This window comes from Erinaceus europaeus, chromosome 1 (assembly GCF_950295315.1).
Source record: "Erinaceus europaeus chromosome 1, mEriEur2.1, whole genome shotgun sequence".
NCBI lineage: Eukaryota > Metazoa > Chordata > Mammalia > Eulipotyphla > Erinaceidae > Erinaceus > Erinaceus europaeus.
The window spans coordinates 64,195,086-64,220,281 of NC_080162.1; the positions used below are offsets into that span (position 1 = coordinate 64,195,086).

The following is a 25,196-nucleotide window of genomic DNA, read 5'->3' on the forward strand; positions in this document are numbered from 1 at the left end:
ACTGGATGAGAAGAATCTCCTTCATTGTGGATAGCATTCACTTGGGCTTCTTCTTTAATTATTTAACTGAAGCCAGCCAGTAGCAGGAATAAAGGCAGGTGGTAAGAGGAAAGAACATCAGTGAGTAGAGCCGTGTTCTTGGTCAGGAGTACTGAGGCTGCAACCATGGGAATGGGGTGGGTTTCTAGGCAGGGTTTGGGATATGAAAGGAATATCATCTATATCTAATACCAGCTATAGCAACAATGGCCAACTGTGATAAACTAGAATGAACTTAATGATCCAAAATTGTACTGTGAAATAAGGTCTTTTTTTTTAAAAAAAAAAAAAAAACCTCACTTCTATTTTTTTATTTATTCATGAGAAAGATAGGAGGAGAAAGAAAGAACCAGAAATCACTCCGGTACATGAGCTGCCCGGGAATGAACTCACGACCTCATGCTTGAGAGTCCAATGCTTTATCCACTGTACCACCTCCTGGACCACTGTGAAATAAGGTTTTAATGAATCTTACCCTACAATACAACTGGGGAAAGGGCATGGGAAAGGGCATAGTGAACTAGGTCAAACCATTAATAATTCTCAAGCAAGATCCTACAGTGTGTCTGTTTCCCTCCTCTTTTATTTTGTTGGGTAGGCCTTTTTCTGAATTATTTTTCTGCTAACTCCAACCCTTTGGGGACTATTTTTTACTTATAATTTGGGACCATCTAATATTGAGGAGAAAAGAAGAGGTAGTTCACTGGTGGACTTTGAATATGGTTTTTTTTTTGTTTGTTTTTATTTTCTTTATTTACTGGAATAGAGACAGCCAGAAATCAAGAGGTATGGGGGAGATAGAGAGCAACAGAGAGACATTTATAACACTACTTTCTCTCACACAAAGCTTCCCCCTGCAAGTGGGGACCATGGGCTTAAACCCAGGTCCTTGTACTTTATAACATGTGCACCCAAGCAGGTGTATCATCACCCAGTCCCTGGTTTCTTCTCTACAATAGGTTGAAATTGGGTTAAAGTCTTTAGTAGGTGTTCATCCAAAATAAGTCACTGCTATGATTCACTATGTGACATTTGTGACTGATACAATAAAAGAAAGCCTCCTGAAATGTAAGCTCCCCACGAAGTTTTCCAAATGGGAAGTTGGAAACTCTGGTCACTGAGTTCCCTTTGAGTTCTGATCCTTCCTGAATCTAAACAAAAATCAACATTCAGGGTCAGAGCAATGACAAACACCACCTGTAAAGGAAGAAAAACCCAAGCATCTCCCATATTGTTGCCTAGTGCTAAGCCAAGTTACCCTTTGGTAACTTGCTCCAAGTTGCTCCTTTGGTACTGTGGCTTCCATAATGCAGAACCTAGAAATGGAATGATCCAGACACTGATTTCAGGAGTTTTAAGTGAGTGCAAGGGCCTGCTGCTATGTTAACACCTGGGCCCAGTTGATGAGCTGGGTCAGACTGGAGAAAATAAATACGTGGGAGTCTCCAAATCTATCCAAGGAGTCCATAATCTGAGCATGTTTTAGATGATGCAGAGTTTCTGTCTCTCTCTCTCTCTCTCTCTCTCTCTCTCTCTCTCTCTCTCTCTCTCTCTCTCTCTCTCTCTATATATATATATATATATATATATATATATCTGGTGAAGTACAGATCTGCATTTCAACATAGTTTTTGACAGTGATGCTGGTCCCAGGTCAGAATGTTTAGAGTCCTTAGTTGGTTCCTTCACTGCTCCCCTACTCAGTTTGATGGGGGCTGGGGAGCAGGCACACTGCATCACTAGAACTGAAATGCATCACCATGGCGCACCATCTTGAGGTGGCCTATAGCATAGGCTGCACAGGGCCAGGCCAAAGAGGCCCCTCAGTTCTTGCATAGATCATGCCATCTCTGAACAAACTGAATGGATATTTATCATTAAAATACACTTCTGGAGACAGCTAAAAAGTATAACAAGTAAGTAGCAAGGTAGTTAGAGCAGGCAAGTAAGTTTCTGGAGGAAACCAATTTAGTAATTTACCCTAATATGGATATAGATTTTTTTTTAAAACAATCTTTCTGAGTCCTTTAAAACCATGGTGTCTATGCACAAGACTCAGTTTTCTCAGGCTTGCTTATTATATTCTCAACAGTGCATTTGCAATCCTTTTAAACAAGTTAGTGGCCTCTTTCATACTTTGTTTTTTTTCTTGGTTGGGCTGCCCTGAAGTGAAGATAAACTTTTAGTGTTTGTGGCCGAGCCAGTTTGTTGTGCCTGCTCTGGCTTTATTTTTCATAAGATGTCTGGAGGATAGATTTTTCCAAAACATGCAACTCTTCATTAGATGTGGTTGTTGCCAAATCTCATTTCAAAAGTAACCCCGGATCTGACAACTCTAAAGTTGGTGAAATCCTGACAGCTTTGCTTTTTCCCACTATTAGTTCTCTTGGGATTAATCAATAACTTCTAAGAGACATTTGCTTGTGGTGGTTGCAGTCTTCTACAGAGTCACAGTTCCTGCATTTCTGTTGCATTCTGGCCACTCGTGGACTTTGTTTTGGACCTGGTGATGCTGACTCATAGCTACAGACAGGGCTCCCGCTTAGAAGCTCTGTCTCTAAATGCTTCCCAGGATGAGGTTTTTGCTGGCTGCTAGTATCTTCTGGCTGGGGCTGATGAACATTTTCCAGTTTTTGAACAGGAAGCCCCCAGTGTCTCTCAGCTGCCTTTATGTAATCCTGTGCTTGTCCTGTAGACTCTGACAAGGGACTGGATAGCGCCTGGCTGTCCGAACTCCTACATGCTAGCTCTGTAATCACTGAGTCACTGTATGTTCCCACAGCATTTCTGCCACTCCATGGCTTCTTCTCCATGCTGCTGGTTGTTTCAGTTTGCTTCACACTACAATAAAGAAAGATGATTGTGTTTGTAAAGTTGTAATAGCAGTTTCCTCCAAATTCCCCTTACCACATTTCTTACAAAATGGAGGCCTGTCTTATCCCCACCTCTCCCTACCTCCCTCATAAGCCAAGAAAAAATTCCCCAGGGTAGGTTTAAACACAAATTGGATCAAGCAATCGGCATCACATTTCCCACTACACCAGGGCACACTTGGTTTATTGATCATTGGGTTATCTATAAAGTTATGATGGGAGTTTGAATTTTAAGATGGCTAGGTATTCAGTTTATATCTATACTCTGGGAAACAGTATACTGATTTTTTCCCAGAAATAGATAAGCACATATATCCAAAGCAGTCTTTCTGTGTGTATTGTGTGTAAGAACATGCTTACACACACACAATCTCTTTTTCCAAGTAAAGACTAATCTGAAATTTATCTCAGGCCATTTCAATATCTGACTCAAATGCAATCACCATTTAGCTGGTGGCAGACTTTGTCAGGGACCACCTGGAAAGAATTCAGCTGCTACAATTTGAAATGTCCTAGAAGAAATTTCAGATGGCATGAAAGGAAAGAAAGCAAAATCACAGGGGGCCAGCAGAGGTGCACTCAGCTGAGCATACACATTACCATGTGCAAGCCTCTTGCTTCCCACCTTCGGTGGTGATGGTGGTGGTGGTGGAGGCAGCAGCGGGGTAGGAAGTGGTGAAGCAGGTCTACATGTGTCTACCTTTCCCTCTCCCTTTCTATCTGTCCTACCTCTATAAATTTCTCTTTGCCCAACCTAGTTAACAAGGAAAGAAAGAAAGGAAGACAGAGAGGAAGTAGGAAAGACAGATGAAAAATGGCCACTAGGAGGGGTGAATTTGTTGTTTTGACACAGAACCCCAGCAATAACCCTGGTGACAATAGAAAAATAAATAAAAGAAAGTAAAATCGGGCCCGGGTTTAGGTGCACCTGATTAAGTGCACAAGGACCCACGGTCAAGTCTCTGGTCCCCACCTGCAGGAGGGAAAGTTTTACAAGTGTTAAAGCAGTGCTGCAGGTGTGTCTCTGTCTCTCTTCCTATTGCCCCCCCCCCCAATTTCTGTCTCTATCCAAAATAATAAAAGTAAAAAAAAAAATTTAAAAACAAAGGAAGTAAAATCACGGTAGATACACATGTGTGTCTGTGTACACACATGCACTTCTATGCTTCTTTCAAAACATTTCTCTTGGGATACACATAAATGCCCATAACCCTACCTTCTACATCACATACCACCACCAGCAAATTTTACTCTGTGAGATCTACTTTGAAGGGCAGAATAAAAGCTGCGGAAGGAAAATCTAGGAACTAAAAACACTGACTTCAGCACCTGTATATGTAGGCTTATGAATGATAAGAAATTTCTTTTAAGCGCACATGGCGGAAGGCCCACGGACTGGCATCAGGATCCTGGTTCGAGCCCCCCAGCTCCCCACCTTCAGAAGGCTTGCTTCAAAGGCGGTGAAGCAGGTCTGCAGGTGTCTATCTTTCACCCCCCCTCTCTGTCTTCCCCTCCTCTCTTGATTGCTCTCTGTCCTATCCAACAACAATGATAGCAATAACAACAATAATAATGACAATGATGATAAACAAAGAGGGCAACAAAAAGGAAAAATGAATTTTTTTTTTTAGAAAAAAAAACTTAAACCAACAAACTCAAAACACTGGAGCTAAAATATTTATTCTGGCTATCCTTTAGTCTGGAAATACATATGGGGACTCCGGGTCTTACTGTCGCTATCAGGGGCAGGAGGATTATCATAATTATATTAGGGTCGGAACAAGCATATTAGGAAAGGAATGCACTTTTTTAGATCTGTCTGAAAGGTGTATGAAACACACCAACAACAGGTGCTTTTCATCTTCAAAGCACTTGTAATTAATTACGCCTTGCAACACACCTGTGAAGCAAGGCCTCTCTCCCCACTGTCCAGAAAGCTCCAGAAGGAGAGTTAGGAAGGTAGAAAAGCAAGTATATGATTTTGGGTAGGATCCGTGCCTGAGGAGGTTTGTGACTAGGTTCTATGCACACTTCTTATTGGACCTTAGATACCCTGACATGCATCCATACATAGGAACAGTAAAAAAAAAGAAAAAAAAACATATTGAGCCTGTATTTCTTTCAGAGCTCTTCTCTTCAGCTTTGCACTGGGAGGAAGCAGACTTTCTGCGTGCTCAGCAAAATAATCAGACACTCCACGGAGAGCTCTTTCCGTCTACTCCAAAAGATAACAAAGGTTCAGCGAGAAATCTATTAGCTGAACATGAGAAAAAACAGTTACACTCTGAATGCCCCAGTAAGTAAAATAGATTTATTTCTGGGAAGGCTAGCTGAAACTGCTTAGTGTTCGGTTATTTTAAACGTTTCAATCTAGGCTTTAAAAAAATTGTCATTTCTTTTGGATTCTCATCCCTCAGTTCATCTGTTTGCACCACAGATATACATGACTGTAAACAATCACATGTTGACTGCAAACCATCTAGGAACTCTTGGTCAATACCTGATAAGCCCATGACCCAAGTAGTGATCAAGTCAAGGGTCACAGTGTCAAGTAGAAGGAAGTTTGTGAGCACTGATCTTCCCGAGAGATCGTGTGGAGAAGCAGTCTACACCCTGACTATCCTTGGAAATTTCAACATCATTATTTACTTAGAAAAATAAAGAATATGGTCCATGAATACTCAATACCATGTAAAGAGTTCAACCTCTTAATATAAGTACTTTGGAAACTGGAGTTTGTGATACTTAACTATTAAGAAACTGCACGAAGGGAGTCGGGCTGTAGCAGCGCAGTGGGTTAAGTGCTAGGACTGGCGTAAGGATCCCGGTTCGAGTCCCCGGCTCCCCACCTGCTGGGGAGTCGCTTCACAGGTGGTGCAGCAGGTCTGCAGGTGTCTATCTTTCTCTCCTCCTGTCTTCCCCTCCACTCTCCATTTCTCTCTGTCCTGTCCAGCAACAACGACATCAATAACAACAATAACTACAACAATAAAACAACAAGGGCAACAAAAGGGAATAAATAATAAAAAAAATATATATATATAAAAGAAACTGCATGATTATTTTTCCTTACGCTAAGAGTACTACCACGACTCTGTATAATTCACAGATTATCTACTATGTCCCATGGAAGTTTCATAAGGAAGTAATTATACAGGTCCAAAAAGGATGACAGATGACCTCGTGGAAGTTGTATTGTTATATGGAAAACTGGGAAACGTTATGCATGTACAAACTATTGTATTTACTGTCGAATGTAAAATATTAATAAAAAAATGTAGTTAAAAAAGGAAGTAATTATAAAATGTACATATTCCCTATCCTTTGCCAACAATGATCTAGTTCATACTTTTGAAATAATTTCCTTTTTGTTAGTAAAAGGTAATCTGAAGTGTAAACATCTCTTAGTTTCTGGGACACTAAGAACAATTCCATAGTAAAATATTACTGCCACAAGGAAGTTTGGGTAATTATTGGCAGGCCCTTGCTTTAGTGTCACACTGCTATCAACAGTGACAAAGTAATAGCTCTCCCAAAAGAGCTTGGCAGAGGGGTGACCATAAAATGCTGGGTATCCCACTGGCTGATGTTAGGAGCTTTGTTTAATCATTGTTCTGCACAGAAGACCAGACTTTGGCATTATTAACCCTGCCTATCATTTCAGACTTCAACAAGTGCCACCCTAAATCTAACCCAGTTCTGACCCAAGTTAATTTTAAGAGTGATGAACAGGAATAATATAGATTTTATTGGGATATAGTGCATTTCCCCCTGACTTACTAGTTGATAAAAAAAAGTCCTATTGTTTAAGAGCTAAGTGACATACATACAGAGAAAGAGAATAAGAGACTGAGATTTATGTGTGAAACACTTCTAAACATGCCCTATAAGTATAGTAGATTTTCCCCTTACAACCACACCCTATAAGTGCTGTATTTTCAGAGCTGAACAATTAACATAAGGAGCATGAGTCAGGCTTTGAACAACTCTGTGGGAACCAGAAAGCCTTTTGCTATTAGGAATGATGTAAATTCCCCAAGGCTGGAAGAAGTCCACAATGGAAGGCAGACAGGGTCATAAATAACAACAATGGATATGGGGTAGACCACATAAAATATGATGCTGCGATAGTGACGCTGTCTTCAAAATCTTATACTGGATACAGTTACTGCATTTACTTATTTATTTATTTTTAACTTAGTTTAAAGAACATTGTTTACTTCCTATAGGAACTTCAAAAACTTCTTTCAAGTTACAGGACAATTGACTCCCATCCCAAATTCCTCTGAAAATAAACAATGGGGCAAGTGTCACTGGAAGAAAAGGGATAACAGTACAAGTGACAAAGTGACAGAAGGAAATGCCCAGTTCAAAAAGTGCAAAACCTGTGACTTAGCTTAAAAAAAAAAAAAGGAAAAAAGAAAGAAAAGACAAAAAAGAAAAAAGCAAGGCAGGCAAGGTCTTGGGCTTACAAATTAAAACCACATTTGGTAATTTGTTGAAGCAGGCATATTTACATTTGTATGAAGACTGGGTGGGCAGGGAAAAAAGATTAGACTCTTTTTGCCCTTGAACTGTCAGATCTTATTAGAAATTTCTCATTCTGACACTTCTAGGGTCAATTCACATCCCTTTATCATTGCTATGCTAAATCACAGCCATCTCCTGTGTCCCTTCAAACAAGTGAGTATTCTAGAGGAAGCAACAATCACCTGAGAGCAGGATTTCCCAAGGGAGTTTCTTGATTACTAATGGCTTCCCACATCTGGCATCAAAATGTAATCTACAGCTTATCCAGAGGCAAAACTCAAAGGTGCAGATAGTGTTTGCTGAGAAGGTGGCAAGTATTCCCAGGCTTACCTGAATGCTTCCACCCTGAATAATGACCCTAACATCTTCTGTAAACAGTACAAAGTAGCAAAATAAAAAAGGCTACCTACCAGTTGACTGCTTAGTGTCCAGATTGAGTACCCCACCTTAGGGACTGAAATGTTTATGAAAAATGTTAAACAAAAGGATCTCTTTAGGCTTTGGACTTTACAATCTGCTCTGAGTCAGGCCCAATAATAAAATTCTGCTGATATTACTTATCCCCCAGCCACCTGCCACTTATTTTGAGAATTTTAATTTTAAAACTTTCCACCTATAAACAGTGTCTTATATATAATACTGGGGCAAAACCAAACAGAAGTAGGGCAAGAAGATGTCGCAGCAAGGGAGATTCCTGATTCTAATCAGAAAATGGGCTGGAATGAAAAGTAGTCAGAGATATTGGTCAATTTTCAGGTTACAAAGACAAGTTGAAATGGTGGATAAATCCAGTTCACACCACAGTGACTTGCCAATACTACTTTGAGAAGAACAATATTGGCTAATGAAGGATGAGGAGAGAAGATGACCTTAAGAGAGTTATTAACACACACACACACACACACACACACACACACACACACACACACACACACACACACACACTTATCTACATGCTCTTGAGTTTATAAACTCCTCAAAGAAGTCTTATAAAACATAGCAGCCAAAGACTGGTAGAAGATTAAGTGTATCAAAGGCTGCTAAGGAAGAATTCTGCAAAATTATAGATTTCCGTGACCTATTCCTGGAAGTTCTGATTCACAAGACCTAGAGTCTAACTAAGAGGTCTATGTTAAGAATCCCAGGTGACTCAAGAACTGCTGGTCCACATAAAAGCAATACTCAATGAGTAAGCAATATAAACTAGTGCAAAAAGCATTTGGCAATATGTGATTCTGTTTCCAGGGTATCAAAATCACTTTGGAAATTAAAAAACATTCTGAAGTCCTCCCAAGAATCTACTGCATTTATCTCCCAGAAATGGGGCAGAGTCTGAGCATTTTAGTCAATGCTATATTCTCAGAGAAAATATCCATGCTTTTATGGATCATCCCTCCCTGTGGGAAAACAAGGAACAAATGAATATAATGTGTCAAATGATGATGATGTTAGAAGAGAAGAAATAAATCTTTAAAGGCTTATGGGGTACTGTTTTAGATATGGTAGTCAGGGCATGCTGCAGTAGGTAACATGGTTTTATCCAGAGACCTGAGTGTAGAGTAACCCATGACAGATGGGGAAGAACATCTGAGTAAGTGAGAAGCATGAACATCAAGGCATTCAGGGTGGGGTAAGGAACAAGAAAGCAAACCAGTGGAAGCAGATAAGTAGAATAAGTGTGTGTTTGATTTTTTTTTTTTAATGGCACATTACATTAAAAAGAAAAATGAAATGCCACTGGGAAGAATCCATGAAGCAAAATGACTTGACATTTTAAAAGGCTGATTGTGTGACACCACCACCACCCCCTCCCCCCCAGACAATAGCTTAGGTCACCTGCTCATTAGTTGTCAGGCACAGGCAAAAACCTGTTGGGTCATGGGCCCCTTGGAATATACCTAAAACAGACCTACTAGCTTTTTCCAAAATGGAGACCTCAAATCTCCATCCACAATATTCTTTCCTTTAGGTTCATTATTAGCCAACAATTTTCTCTGCTTTCTACCTTAACTCTTTTTCAGCCACCAGGTTCCAGATGCTACCATGATGCCAACCTGACTTCTCTGAGCAGAGGGCCCTACCATGTGTCCTGGAGCCCCACTTCCCCAGATCCGTACCCCACTAGGGAAAGAGAGACAGGCTGGAAGTATGGATTGACCTGTCAACGCCCATGTTCAGCAGGGAAGCTATTACAGAAGCCAGACCTTCCACCTTCTGCACCCCATAATGACCCTGGGTCCATGCTCCCAGAAGGTTAAAGAATAGGAAAGCTATCAGGGGAAGGAATCAGATATGAAGTTCTGGTGGTGGGAATTGTGTGGCATTGTACCCCTCTTATCCTATGGTCTTGTCAGTGTTTCTATTGTATAAATAAAAACAACAACAACAAAAGGCTCATTGTGAAATAGGAAGACAAAGTGGAAATAGGAAGACCAGTGATGAGGTTACTGCTTTGGTCCACTGAGGGATGATGGGTCTTGGAGTAAGTGATTGGTAGAAAGAAGTCATTATACTGGCAATATAATTTGAAGGCCAAGTCAAGAGAATGTGCCACCCAGGGACTGAATATAATAGATGAGAGGAAAAGTGAAAAGTGACTCCAAGATTTGTGGTTTAACTATCTAGATGAAGGAAGTTACCCCAAACCAATATAGAAAATAGGGAAGGGCAAGCTTGGGGGGAATGGAACCAAGAAACATGGCTGTAGCTGGATTGGGGGTGGCTTTGGGTGGCTTAGAGCGGGTAAGCTTCTGATCTCTCTCTCTCTCTCTCTCTCTCTCTAAATGCATCCAGGGTTATCACTGGGGTTCAGTGCCTGCACTATGAATCCACTGCTCCTAGAGGCCATTTTCCCACTTTGTTGCCCTTCTTGTTGTCATTATTATTATTATTGTTGTTGTCATTGCTGCTGTTGTTGGATTGGATATAAAGAAATCGAGAGAGGAGGGGAGAGAGAGGGGGGGAGAGAAAGACAGACACCTGCAGACCTGCTTCACCACCCATGAAGCAACCTCCCTTCAGGTAGGGAGCTGGAGTCTCGAACCAGGATTCTTACTCTGGTCCATTCCTTGTGCTTCACAGCCATGTGTGCTTAACCCTTAACCCTTGTGATAATTCTTTTTAAAATCTTATTTACTTACTCATTTTCTTGTCATCAGAGTATCCCTGAGGCTTTGTACCTACAATGTGATTTCACCTCCCCTTTCTTTTGATAGAGACAGAGAGAAATTGAAAGGGATGGGGAGACAGGCACCTGCAGCACTACTTCACTGCTTGTGAAACTTCGTAACTGCATGTAGGACTGGGGGCTTGAACCTGGGCCCATGCATATGGTAATGTGTGCTCTACTAGGTGAGCCTGCAATCAGCTTCTCAGTGATGACACTGCCCCCCCCCCCCCCAGAGCTCTGCTTAGCTCTGGCACATGGTGGTGTTGGGGGCTAAACTTGGGGCTTAACCATTATGCTGTCTCTCCAGCACAGAGACAGCTCTTGAACAGGCTAATCTGGAATGATGTGATCAGCTGCCAAGTTCCAAATGGGTGTTAAGTACTATGCTGGAAGCTTTCTACTTACTCATCACTGTCACTCTCAGGATAGCTTTATGAAACTGGTAATATTATTACTTAAAGTTAAATACTGGTGGCTGGGACATGATTTAAACTGGACAGACAGCATGGATGGTAATACAAGTCTAACAAAAATGGTTTTTGATATGAAAATCTTGCTGTCAGCTCTCAAGATCCTGACTATATAAGCCTTGGACACCAATGTTATCCAAATTGAAATTGAGGAGGACCTATCTTTTGGGCTATAATATCAGGATTCTGGTCACTCCATGAGCCCTGTGAATATACCCATATCCTAAGCTCACCCCAATCACACTGTCTGATGTAGTTTCCCTAACATCCTTCACAGCCAAGGTTGGAAGATTAGGCTGATAGGAGCTATCCCATGCAAATGCTTGTTCCTAAGATAGTGGAACATTCTGTTCTCTATGGAGGCAATAAAGAAGAGAGAAAATGGGGAAAACCTAATACCTCTTCAGTGCTAATATTTACTACAGTAATGTGTGGGGTTTTTTGTTGTTTTTTTTTTTTTGGCTTTTATCCTTTGACACTTGGAACAATTTTCTCAAAGTTATCTACATGAGTTTTTCTGATTCTGCTTTTTTTGTTGTTGTTGTTGTTGATTTTTTTTTCCCTCCACAGTTATTGCTGGGGCTCAGTGCCTGCACTATGAATCCACTGCTCCTGGAGGCTACGTTTACCCACTTTTACTCTGTTGTCCTTGTTGTTGCCATTATTATTGCTAGTGTTGCCACTGATGTTGTTGTTGCTGGATAGAACAGAGAGAAATCAAGAGAAGAGGGGAAGACAGAGAGGGGGAGAAAAAGACACCTGAAGACCTGCTTTACCGCTTGTGAAGCAACCCCTCTGCAGATGGGGAGCCAGGGGCTTGAACCAGGATCCTTAGCCAGTCCTTGTGTTTTGCGCCATGTGCGCTTAACCCACTGTGCTATCACCATACTCCCCTTATTCTGTTTTATTCATTCCCCAGTGAAGATAACCAGTAACCCAGTTTGAAGATTTAAAGAGTAGGTAGTTTTTAGCAGAGTAAAAGGATACATGAACTTAGACCACATTAAAAAAATTTCTGTTTCTGTATTCCTCATGATCACATCTGCTGCAAATGATATACCCAAACTGGATCAAATCAGGTGATGGCTTATGGGATGAGGATAGGACACAGAGGGCAAGGTATGGCACTCCCAATATGCTTGTCCCAGAGCCAGTTCCTCAATCCCTTGAGAGTTAAATTTCTCATCTACCTTTCAAGATTAGGAATTTTAAATGCCTGGGGCATGCATAAAACACATTTTGGAGACTGGAAAGTGTCAAAAACACATTTTTCTTGACATTATTATAAAAGAAAACCCGTTGTCTACATAAACCATATGGGGTTAGTCAGAAGGTAAGGATGTCTTACATTTACAGAGAATTTATAAGATTAAAGGTTATTCCCTTAATTCCAGCCTGAGCTTCATGGAGCATTTTGCAGGCAGGAATTGTAAGCCTTTTGACAAATGAGAAGAATGAGATTCATAAGACTAAGTATCTCAGGCAACACATTTAGCTGGGATATAACTGAGTTTATAAGGCCTGGCCCTCGAGACCGTACCTGCTCCACTGTGCACAGTACAACATTTGTCAACATGGTCAGAGACTGAGTTTTATAAAGAATACAGGATATAGAGTTGGAAGCCCTTGGGCCCGGCACCCTCATCATTATTGCTCACTGTGAGATTTGGACAAGCCACTACATTTGCCGAGCATCAGTGTCCTCATCTATAAACATGATAATAGTGGGAATTGGGCGGTAGCGCAGCAGGTTAAGTGCATGTGGCGCAAAGCGCAAGGATTGGCGTAAGGATCCCGGTTCGAGCCCCCAGCTCCCCACCTGCAGAGGAGTCATTTTACAGGCTGTGAAGCAGGTCTGTGGGTGTCTATCTTTCTCAACCCCACTCTGTCTTCCTCTCTCTCTCTCCATTTCTCTCCATCCTATCCAACAACAATGACATCAATAATAACTACAACAATAAAACAACAAGGACAACAAAAGGGAATAAATATATAAAAAATGATAATAGTAAAATATCTACAGTGGATACGTACTCATTTCATCAGATCATTTTCTAGGAAATAATGTGCTCAACCTAATGTCCAAGCACTTAGCAAGTCTTGTCTCCACACTGACTCTGGGAGTGAGCTTGTGACCCAACCATGGTCAGGTGAAATACAGAATTCATGAGCTGCAGAGAGATGCATGAGTTATAGGTGGTCTGGAACGAGGTCTGCTGACTTTCACCAAGGATCTGACATTCCCAGGACCAACACATACAGGATAACAATAAAGCTAATACAGAGGTAGGTAGGCAAGGGCAAGAAATGGAGAAAAGTCTTAATGGTATTCTTTGTGTCTCTCTGATAAGCAATACATACCTGAAGTCTTGATTTTTCAGGCCCATGTGCCAAAAACTTTCCTTTTGTTAGGCCATTTTGAGTTGACCTTCCTGTCCCTTGAAAGCTAAAAGGTTCAAGATTGATATAATCTCTTCTCAGATTTGTTGTACTGAATAAGTTATTGTATATGACAGACCTCTGAGAACAATAAAATACTTTTTGCAAAGAGTGAAAGCAGAATAAAAGCAATATATTATCAGCTTATGTGGGGGGGCAAAATAATAATGTTAAAGTATAATACTGAAACTACTTTCAGTTCCTTCTGACTTTATAGAAGCAAAAAAGAAAAGTTACTCTTGTGCTGTAGTGTGACACCAAATGATCTGTATTAATATGTGACATGATATGAAAGGTTGATTTATTGACAGCATAATGGAGCATTAACTATTATAACAACCACAGTCTTAGACCATGATGCAACAAGGTCACATTGAAGTTAAACTTCTTTTTTTTTAAATCATATTTATTTATTTATTTTCCCTTTTGTTGCCCTTGTTGTTTTTTATTGTTGTTGTAGTTATTATTGTTATTTATGTCATCATTGTTGGATAGGATGGAGAGAAATGAAGAGAGGAGGGGAAGAGAGAGAGGAGGAGAGAAAGAAAGACGTCTGCAGACCTGCTTCACCGCCTGTGAAGCAACTCCCCTGCGGGTGAGGAGCCAGGGTCTCGAACCAGGATTCTTATGCCGGTCCTTGCACTTCACGCCACATGCGCTTAACCTGCTGTGCTACCGCCCGACTCCCGAAGTTAGACTTCTTAAGGGTAAGTGGTCTCTCCTAAATTCCATTTCTAATATTTTCTTAGTTATTTGAAAATTGATGTGTTAAGGGAGTGAAAAGGGCAAAACAGGTGAAGAATAATAATAAATAAATAATTTTAAAGAAAGTATAGAAACATACCTATATAGTGGCTCAAAGGAACTGAAGCAAAAAAAAAAGAGAGAGAGAGAGAGAGAAAGAGAGAGAGATGTAAAATGATAAAGAAACTGGTACTGCATGACCTCACAGGGAATTTTCTCAATGCCTTGGGAAAATAAATACCAAGTCCTAAATTATCTGTTACTGATGAGTAGTTTGCTCTATTAATGTTAACGCTAGTGGAGGACATCTGTGCTGATGTATCACAGACAAAGCACTTGGTACAGGGAACACACACCTGGTAAGTGAGTCCTCATGAGACACTCCTGAGGGGAATGTGACCTTCCCATTTCAGAGATGTGGGCACTGATCCATGTGATCAGCTAATAACCCATCTGCCCAATTCCCAGTGAGGCACAAGTGTTTCACTCTACTCAGCTTTTCTGCCTCAGGTCTTTCTTCTAAACACTCCACCTCACCACCTTCCCACGAAAAGCTTGGGAAATAAAGCCCAGTCTTGCTGCTGCTGCTACTGCTACTGCTGCTGTTTTTTGGGAGAATACTGGGTATTCTAATCAAACTTTGAAAAATAATTTTTCGAAGTTTCCCTTTTTTTTTTTTCGAGGTTAATGACTATAAAACTGACCTAGGGAAGTACCAATAAATAACTGCAAAGAATGTTAACTTGAAAATGAAATAAGTGAAAAAAACATCTAAAAAGTTAAATTGCAGGAAGTGCACATTTCATAGGGAATTTCCAGTTTATATTCACTTAGCCCTTGAGGACCTAAAAATAAATCCTAAACAGCCTTGGGCCTCATGGTTGAGACTCTTAGTGTCCTAAGAGTGTGTTGAAACTTGGATGCCTTGAAGATTTTGTAGATTTCAGGACCAGTGCTTCTTAACACTGGGTAAGAAAGTGGGGATAAGTGTCTCAGGGTCTTCTCTGAGAACTGAGCAAAAACTGACCTGGAAAATTAAAATGCTGTACAAATTTTTTTTAAAAATTCAGGGAATTCATGAATCATAAGTTGATAACATCCAGTGTAAAAGGAGGATGGGAAATATCTGTGAAAAATAGAGAAAGTTCATAGGAATCAGCCTAGGCAAAGCTAGCTCACTTTGGAGAGTCTCCTTGTTAAAGCAAACAAACAAGCATCCCCTGTTAGAGCTCTGTGATTGGGGGCGAAAGGTGCTAGTACTTGTAGGAAGGCTGGCACCCCTCACTCAGTGTGAGAACATTTCCCTTAACATCTCCCATTTATGAGTGTGTGGGCCCAGACAGGAGAGGAAAGAGGGGAGGCAGGCAGATGCATAGTACAGCCATGCAGGTAGAGCAGGGACAGCCATAAGAGAACTGCAGTGACCCTGGTGATTGGAGGAAAAGAGAAATCATCACAGATGACTGGCTTATTTCAAAATCGGCAGAGTTGGCCTTTTGCCCAACATACAGAAGGAACAGCTCTTGTTATTCCCCTTGAACACAGACAGCAAGACCCTCTTTTTCCAAAACTCCAATCTCATGATAGTTATAGCTTCTTTGGGTTAGTCTGGGAATTTCACCCCATTTATGACATTGTTTCCTTGGGAAACTGAGTACCAAATGTTAAATCATCTGATCACTAGTGAACTTCCCATACATAATCCACTGGTACCTCAAACTCTGTGCTGCCACTGCATGTGCTCAGATAACTTATAGGGATTTGGGCATGAGAAATCTGTCTCTCAATTCCTTTCCCTCTTCCTCTTTTCCCTTCCCTTCTCTCTTCTCTTCTCTTCTCTTCTCTTCTCTTCTCTTCTCTCCTCTTCCCTTCCCCTCTTCTTCCTTCCTTCCTTCCTTCCTTCCTTCCTTCCTTCCTTCCTTCCTTCCTTCCTTCCTTTCTTTCTCTCCCTCCATCTCTCTCCCTCTCCCTCTTTCTCTCTCTTCTCTTTCCTCCTTTCTTCCTCCCTCCCTCCCTCCCTTCCTTCCTTCCTTCCTTTCTTTCTTTCTTTCTTTCTGAAGAGAAGTGATTGGGTCATTCCTTCATCTCATAATAAGTCTACTGGCAGCTACAGAATTCAAAAAGCATTTTGTAGAGAGCCGGGCAGTAACGCAGCGGGTTAAGTGCAGGTGGTGCAAAGTGCATGGACCAGCATAAGGATCCCAGTTCGAGTCCCCGGCTCCCCACCTGCAGGGGAGTCACTTCACAAGTGGTGAAGCAGGTCTGCAGGTGTCTATCTTTTTCTCCCTGCTCTCTGTCTTCCCCTCCTCTCTCCATTTCTCTCTGTCTTTTCCAACAATGACATCAATAACAACAACAATAATAACTACAACAATAAAACAATAAGGGCAACAAAGGGGAATAAATAAATAAAATATAAAAAATACTTTAAGAAATTAAAAAGCATTTTTCTCTCTATCCTATTAACAACAACAACATCAATGGCAACAATAACAAGGACAATAAAAATGGGGAAAAAAATGGCCTCCATGAGCCGTGTATTAACCCAGGAGGCAAACACACACACAGACACACACACACACACACACCCTCACTCTCTCTTTCTCTCTCTCTCTCTATCCATAGGGCCTGCAGATCTATTCCTTAACTCTCCACAGACCATGCTCTGGCTCCAAGCATGGCCCACAACTAACTGGAAGAGAGGAGAGTAGCCAGCCTATGAGGTAGGAGGCAGAATGATGGAATCATTGAAGTTGTGCTACAAAGAGGGCAAGAGAGCCTGACTCCTGAGTGAGGCCCTACTAATAGATGTAAAGGGAGCACATTAATCCCTTGAAGCTAAAATGCACAATCAGTATAATATTTCCTGACATGCTGAGTAAAAGCTACCTCACATCAATAAAATAAATTCTATAAAAGTATCAGAAGAACACCTCAGGTGATAGATATTTAGTTGAGTTTGAAAAATGCAATGCCAAGACAGAAATCAAGAAGTAAAATGTAAGTTTTGAGGACACACACAGCAACAATATACAAGTGAAAGGTAAGTGATAAACTCACTGGGTTACTTCCCTCATAATTAAAGAAATTTTTATAGAGTAGAAAGTTTGTGAAACAAAAAAAAATATTAATGGAAAAGTGAATACAAACCTATGATTCACAAATGAATGAGTCCTAGTGAAAATAGATAGCCATGGACTTTAGCTATCAACTATGGAGCACGGAGGGGTAGAGACCAGATATTTAGCAGAGGCTATCTTTGGGTTGGGAACTGTGGGTAATTTTTATGTTCTCTGTATATATTTGGAGTCTGAAATTTCAGTACAAAAAACATGAACAATTTTGGTAAGCAGTTATTAAATAAAAAATCTAAGTTCAGAACACTGTGTGGGAAATCTGAAATATGGAAATAATCTCTTTCCTCTCAGGAAACTTTTCTTGGTGTAGCAGGAGTGTCTTGTTAATACTTTCATATAATTTGCCACTATCACCATCTAAAAATATGTAACAAAATTTAAAAAACGGTATTCTTAAAGTCTATGATACATCATGGGGAAAAGTCTACCACTTACTTAATTTTTTTTCGTTACAAAATGAGTTATTTTCTTGAATGATCTTATTTATATTTATGTAAAAGTTCCCTCAGGAAAATAATTCTCTCATCAGGCTATAGAAGTCAGTGCATGGTCAAATTGTTAAGTAATTTATTCCTTCTGTCCTAAAAACACATGGTCTCAAATGTTTTCTTACAACTTCTGTCTTTCCAAAGATAAAATATCTTTATTCATGATTTTAAAATCTATTAAGTAAATGTCTCTTCTGTGCAAAAGTTTATGGTTTTTATTCAGCCACATTTTCATCAGCTTCATCTGATAGAAATTCAATGTGAGAAAAGATTTTTTGAGGTAATCTGATGCTCTCCCTCTTAAGTGAAAGGAGTGGTAAGACCCACAGAGGTTTAATTATGCAAGTTGAAGAATAGGCAATCTAACTAAAAATTACTCAGGCTGGGGTCATTTACTGGTTCTTCTGGTTCATTTTCACTTTGATTTTGTATTTGTAAACTAGAAGGAGAATTATGTAACATAAAACAGTAATTTGATTTAAGAAGTGTTTTATTTATTGCTTAAATATTGTCTCTTATGAGGAAATGCCAGTAGTTACTGAGAGGATGCTGCAGGAGGGTCTGGTGCTAGGTGGCTGTGTTATGTCTGCAGAATGTGTCAGCTATTTCTACAGCTTCCCTATAATGCCAAGTACGAGGCAGAGAATTCAATTATCCTAGTGGACACAACTACTAAATGTAAATTTCCAATTTCCAAAAGGATCACAGATATTTTCAACTTAAGTTTGACAGTGAAAGAGTAACTTAGAAGTCTTAACTTTCCTTTCGGGTGGCAGAAGGAACCTGGTTGCACCATTATGATGCAGGATTCATACAACTATAAGAAAATAAATTATGCAGCTATGAAGAACAATGAATCCACCCACCTTCTCTGACCCATCTTGGATGGAGCTGGAAGGAATTATGTTAAGTGGGCTATGTCAGAAAGACAAAGACGAGTATGGGATGATCCCACTCATAAATAGAAGTTGAGAAAGAAGAACAGAAAGGGAAACTCAAAGCATGATTTGACTGAGTTTGGAGTAGGGCACCAAAGTAAAGATCTCTGGGTTGAGGGTGAGAGTGGATGTTCGGCTTCACTTAGGGGTGGGGGAGGGGGAGAGGGGGATGGGACACAGTCTTTTGGTGGTGGGAATGCTGTTTATGTATACTCCTATTAACGTGTAGTCATATAAATTACTATTTTATTAATATGAGGGGAAAATTTGATTGAATAAAAATTAATATATAAAAAAAGAAAAAGAAAATAAAAAGGAAGGTCTATTTGAGTTACAGTTTTTAATTTATATATTTTTTTAGTCACTAGGGTAATTATCAGTATCCTTGTATAAAAGGAAAGTTCCTTGAGGGCAAGAACACTTTCTTATTTTTCTTTGTTTCTGTACTGCCTACCAGAGCTCCTAAAAGAACTAACACTCAGAAAAGTATGTTAGAATGTGATAGTAAGAACAGATGGGGAGAATCTCCAAAGACTAGCAAGAATGGTTATTATTAAAGCTCTAAGAAAGCAGCTTTAGGGGCCAGTTAGTGGTGCACTTGGTTGAGTACTTGTTACCAAGTACAAGAACTTGGGTTCAAGACCCTGGTCCCCACTGGCAGAGGGGGGAGCTTTATGAGTGGTGAAGCAGTGCTGCAGGTGTCTTTCCCTTACCCTTTCTATCTCCCTTCCATCTCAATTTCTCTTGTGTTCAATAAATGGATAAATAAATAAACTAAAAAAAAGCAGCTTTGTGTTGAAATGTTCCATGTGAGTGTGTGCATGTGTGTTTTTATATTGCTATGTATACAATAAAGATATTACTTTAGTTACTTTAATAAAGCAGTAAGGAGGTTGAGGAGAGATGTAGCAGCAGAGCGCAGGACTTTGCATGCAAGAGTCCCAGATTCAATTCCAGGTATCACTAATAACTGAGTGGTGCTCTGGTAAACAATAATTATAATAACAAATATTTTAGAATTTCCTAAAGGACCCAGGACTTTATATTTGAGGAAGAAATGTATTTCTATGCAGGAATTTGGGTATATAAAATAAAAGAGAATTATTACTCAAACACAATATAGGAGCAAGGTGGTGGTGCACACATATAGAGCAAACATGCTACTATGTATAAGATATGGGTTCAGGCCCCTGGCCCCCATCTGTAGGAGGGAACCCTCATGAGTAGTAGTGCAATGCTGTAAGCATATCTCTTTTTTCTTACGCTATTAATCCTCTCCTCTACTTATTTCTGCCTGTATAAGGAAAAAACAGAAAGAAAGGAAGGAAGGAAGGAAGGAAGGAAGGAAGGAAGGAAGGAAGAAAGAAAGAAAGAAAGAAAGAAAGAAAGAAAGAAAGAAAGAAAGAAAGAAAGAAAGAAAGAAATCATCACTAGGAAGGCTGAGTTGCCATGCAGGCACAGAGCCTCAGAAATAACCCTGGTAGTGAAAGGGGGGATGAAAAGGGGAAAAGGGAGAGAGACAGAGGGAGAGTCAGAAGGAGAGGAAGAGGGAGAGGAAAGAGAGGAAGAGGGAGAGGGAGAGGAAGAGGAAGAAGGAAAGAGACCAAGAGAGAGACAGGAAATCTTCCAGATCCATTTCTAGCAATAGGTCAAAACTGAAGTTACAAGGACTTTGATATTTCTTATGAGAAACTGTAGTAAGAAAAATACAATGACTCACTTCATAATAATGCCCTTTCTTCCCAAAGAACACATCATGTTTCCCACATCCCTGGCACAGAGGTACTCAGTGCAGTGCTATTGTGACATGAAACATCTCTTTGCACCAGATCCCTCAGTGGACAGAGAAATGACCACAGTGACAGCGGGGAACAGACCTCCCTGGTGCTCTGAGGGTTAGAGGGTGGTCTGCCAGCACTTGTTCTGTCCCCCAAAGCGATGGAGTGGGGGAGGACTGCTCCCTTTGTACTGGCTGATCTGGAACAGCAGTTCTTTTGTGTAGCCACCTTTAAGAACCAGAGAGCTAAGTGCAGCTGGCTTCCTTGTGTACTAGCTAAAAGAATCCCCTGGTAGAGCAGTTCTGAATAGGCATCCCCAGATTTCCCAATCAATTGTCATTTAGGTACTGAGGGTCCAAACAGAAAACAAAACAAAAAGAAAAAATAATGGAGAAGAAAAAAAGAATTCTTTACTCAAGCCAATGGCAGGCATTAGGAACCCTTGCTCAGGTACTGACTTACTTTATTGTGACTGTGAAGAACAGACTTCAGAAAAGTTATAGGAAATCACTGAAGTTCATTGCCAATGAAATCATTTCAAATACAGCTACTCCACAAGTCAATTTCCCAAACTGCCTGATTAGAAATGCCTGGAGAAGAATTACTAGGAGCAAAAGTGATAGATCAACATCAAATTCACTTCAGTGAATTTCAACATGAACTAATAAAACAATTCACAGATTGAAGAAAGTTTAAGGAGTGCTCACCGGAAAGTTACACATTTCTGACTTTAGGGGCATTTTAAAAAAATATTTATTTATTTATTTATTCCCTTTTGTTGCCCTTGTTGTTTTATTGTTGTAGTTATTATTGTTGTTGTCGTCATTGTTGGATAGGACAGAGAGAAATGGGGGAAGACAGAGAGGAAGAGAGAAAGACAGACACCTGCAGACCTGCTTCACCGCCTGTGAAGCGACTCCCCTGCAGGTGGAGAGCCAGGGCTTGAACCGGGATCCTTCTGCTGGTCCTTGCGCTTTGCGCCACCTGCGCTTAACCCACTGCGCTACAGCCCGACTCCCAGGGGGATTTTAATTATATAATAAGGAGTAAGAATTGGAAGCATTCAGACTTCCATGCTTGCGATTCCTGGTTCAATCTCTGGTACCAAATGTACCAGAGTAATGCTCTGGTTTCTCTCTCTGCTTTATGTGAAACTGATATGATATAATATGATATGATATGATATGATATATTTATTTTAGTTTCTTTATTGGGGGATTAATTGTATACAGTTGACAGTAAGATATAATAGTTTGTACATGTGTAACATTTTTTTGGTTTTCCACATAACAATTCAACTTCAATTAGGTCCTCCTCTGCCATCATGTTCTAGGACCTGAGCCCTTACTATTTATTATTTTTAAAGAATGTCTTCTTTTGGGATAGAAGAAACTCTGGAAAGGATGGACTGTTCATTGACCCCTGACTGAGACAGGTTGGCTTTGTTGAGGTCAAGCATCAGCGATGATGACGCTCCAGTTGTGACCACATTGTTGGCTTGATGGACAATTTGTGGAAGAGGGCCCTCTGCTTGGCCAGGATGGATACTTATTGTACCCAGGAACAATAATCTTGGGGAAGTGGTGGTTTGGAGATCTGTGAATAGGGGAGTTGTACAAGCCTGTATCCAGAGATGGAGTTGCTTAGCAGTGTTAAGTTTTAGTTGACTCTTACGCAAGAGTGGTTGGCAAAGTGTATGTGTGAAGGACAGTCAGACAGAGTTTGAAAAAGGCAGCTGAAGAAACAGAGATTGCCACATTCAAAAGAATCACTCAAAAAACCAAGAAAGATCATCCTGATATAAATGACATTTTTCTTATAAGCTAACTTGTTTTAATTCTGACAGTGTTATCACTAGATAGGAGAACATTATGAAGATAAGAAAACTGAACTGCTCATGTGAAATGCTCAGGCAAGTAAACACTGCAGATTGAAAGTTGTTAACATTTAGGAAGTCCTCAAGATTTAGGATTTTTATGACAGCAGCTATAGGAAACTTACATCTGTATAAATACCATCACCTCTAAGGAGGATAATATTTCATTCTTATTGAAATGTTTTGATTTACCCTTAATAATTTAAGATATTAAGCACTAATACTATATATCATATAAGATCTAATTTCTATATTCCATCTGAAAGCAATAATACTTTCTGGTAAAGTTAATTGTTGTTTTCTTAAATCATAGATCAATTTCTTCTTTGTTCTGAGAATCAGTTATTCTATATCATATTACAGTCAGATGCTAACAGCCTTACATTAGTAATTATTAATTTATTCAGATAATGCTACATGCTGAAAATATTTAAAAATAAGCCTTTCATACTTTCATCAAATTTGCTTCATTTATTTCACTTAATATTCATACTTAAACGGTTGTTTGATAAAGAAATAAGGGCCACACTGGCCTTTACAAGGGACTCATTCTTTTCAAATACAGAAATCTAAATTTGTATGTTAGGTATCTTTATTTTCTCTGGGTCTCCAATCACCCTTTTATCTTCTTAAACATTTTCCCCATGTATTTATTTAAGATGAGATAAGAAATTGGTTTTGATCACATGGCCCAAATTTCAAATTTCATATGTGGATTAAATAACAATAAACAAAGGACATAATTTAATATTCCCATAAATTAGACACACAGTAATAATGTCACTATGTTTTTTGTTTAATGTCTGCTAGATTTCTTCTTCTTTGTAAAAGATTTAAGTCATTTGTCCAAAAGGTTGGCACAGAGTTTCAGACAGATTGGATATCTACAGAAACACACACACACACACACACACAGATTCTCGACTGTAAAATGCAACATTATTAGTGAGTTTTTTTTCTGTATCTGTTTGCCTTATAGGTAAGTCTAATATAACATAAATAGAGTCTATTGGAGCTGAGTTAAGGCTCAGCATGAGAAAAGAAGAAAAAATGAATCCTATCAGCTAAGAAAAAACACACTGGGGAAAAGTATTGGTTCTCATGAAAATGTCAGTGATTCACCATGGAATAAAACTCAAAGCCACTGACCCCAATGAAAGCTTTCAGTGGAAAGCATGTGCATTTTGCTGCATTTCATTTAAAGACTGTTATATTTCATTTAGATGCTACCATTTTTCTCATTTAAAAACGATGTGGAAAGACAGACCTGATCAAACTAGCATTCCAAGTGGTTTTCAGAAAAACAACATGTGAATTAATACTACCATGCAGTACTAATAGGATAATTTCAGTCCATTAAAATATGCACTGAGAACTCAAAAAATGAATGATAATAGAACACACTTGTTTATGTTTTCCTTTTTTTTTTTTTTACTATATCTCATCATTTAAGCCGATTATTACTTGTAATTTTTTTTTTTTTTACATACCAGTTCTTCATTCTGACTTGCCAAAAGATCATGACTGAACGCAAGCTGATTTACACAGACCACCAGTCTGTCAGGGAATATACGGAGTTCTGCAGAAATGAAGAAAACCAAGTAAACTATGTTTTTAAGTTAAAGCAATGTTTATCTGTGAGATCACTTCTCCTCTCCTTTCTTTTCAGTGTCTGCCATTAATAGGGCAGGGCAAACACAAAGCTCTGGGGGAAAGCCCTGGAGGCAACAAATTGGTCCACCTGAGCCCCTGGCCCATTAGATCCATGAAACCCCCAGGCAGGGCCTTTGCAAGCCTTCCATTTGTGTCAGTTTGCAGTTTTCAATTCAGAACTTAGATGGGAAAAATAGGACCAATGTTTTCTACTAAATTATCCAGATTAACATAGAAAAATAAGAATGCTAGATAAAATCTGAAAATGTGACTTGTCAGCATTCTTACATTCTCGGTTAACTAGTCTTACAGAGGTCCCAAAGTAAGTCACAAAAAGTCTCAATCTGCTATACCAGTTTTATTAACTGGGAGTTAGAGATCATACCGTTCAGGGAATGGTTAAACATACAAGAGTAAAGATGAACAACTTTTATTACAACTTTTTTCTATCGTTCATTTGTTCCTTCCTTCCTTTTCTTCCTCCCTCCCTCCCTCCCTCCCTCTCTTTCTTTCTTTCTTTCTTTCTTTCTTTCTTTCTTTCTTTCTTTCTCTCTTTCTTTCTTCCTGTCTCTCTCTCTTTCTTTTTTTCTTTCATAAAAGAGCACTGCTCAAGTCTGGTTTATGGGTGGTGCTAATGATTGAACCCAGGACCTCTGGTACCCTCAGTTATAAAAGGCTTTCGCTTATCCATTATGCTACCTCCCCAACCCATATTACAACTTTTAAAAAGCAAAAACCACTGATATTCAGATGGGGAATACTGAAAGAAACACAGAACTGTACCCTTCAACATGTAGAGAGAGGTAAATGATGGCAAATGCCATCTGTATCTTTTCTCTCACCTTTGTCCATTAATTCATTCACTCTATCTGTCTCTATAGTGATACCTAGAGAGATGTTCAGCTAATACTGTTTGTTTTCTAGGTATACAGGGAAGATCTTTTCCTCGCCCCTTCTTTGAACTGGGTTGTACTGCTTGAGCACTTTTACAACACTCTAAATCTTATGTCACACAGAAATAATTCCATTTGTTTGAAAAAAGAAATCATACCACTTAGATGC

At 39.6% G+C, this 25,196-nt stretch overlaps 1 protein-coding gene across 1 annotated transcript in view; it reads right to left on the bottom strand.

Moving 5' to 3' along the window:
* Positions 1-323: 323 nt before the first annotated feature.
* The window catches only part of SLX4IP (SLX4 interacting protein), a 135,061-nt gene continuing 110,188 nt past the window's right edge, over positions 324-25,196 (bottom strand). Inside the window, 6 exon segments of the mRNA XM_060186534.1 lie at positions 324-2,177; positions 2,179-2,265; positions 2,267-2,296; positions 2,298-2,880; positions 5,027-5,127; positions 23,972-24,060. Of these exon segments, the coding sequence (XP_060042517.1) occupies positions 2,157-2,177; positions 2,179-2,265; positions 2,267-2,296; positions 2,298-2,880; positions 5,027-5,127; positions 23,972-24,060 (911 nt within the window). The 3' untranslated portion in view covers positions 324-2,156.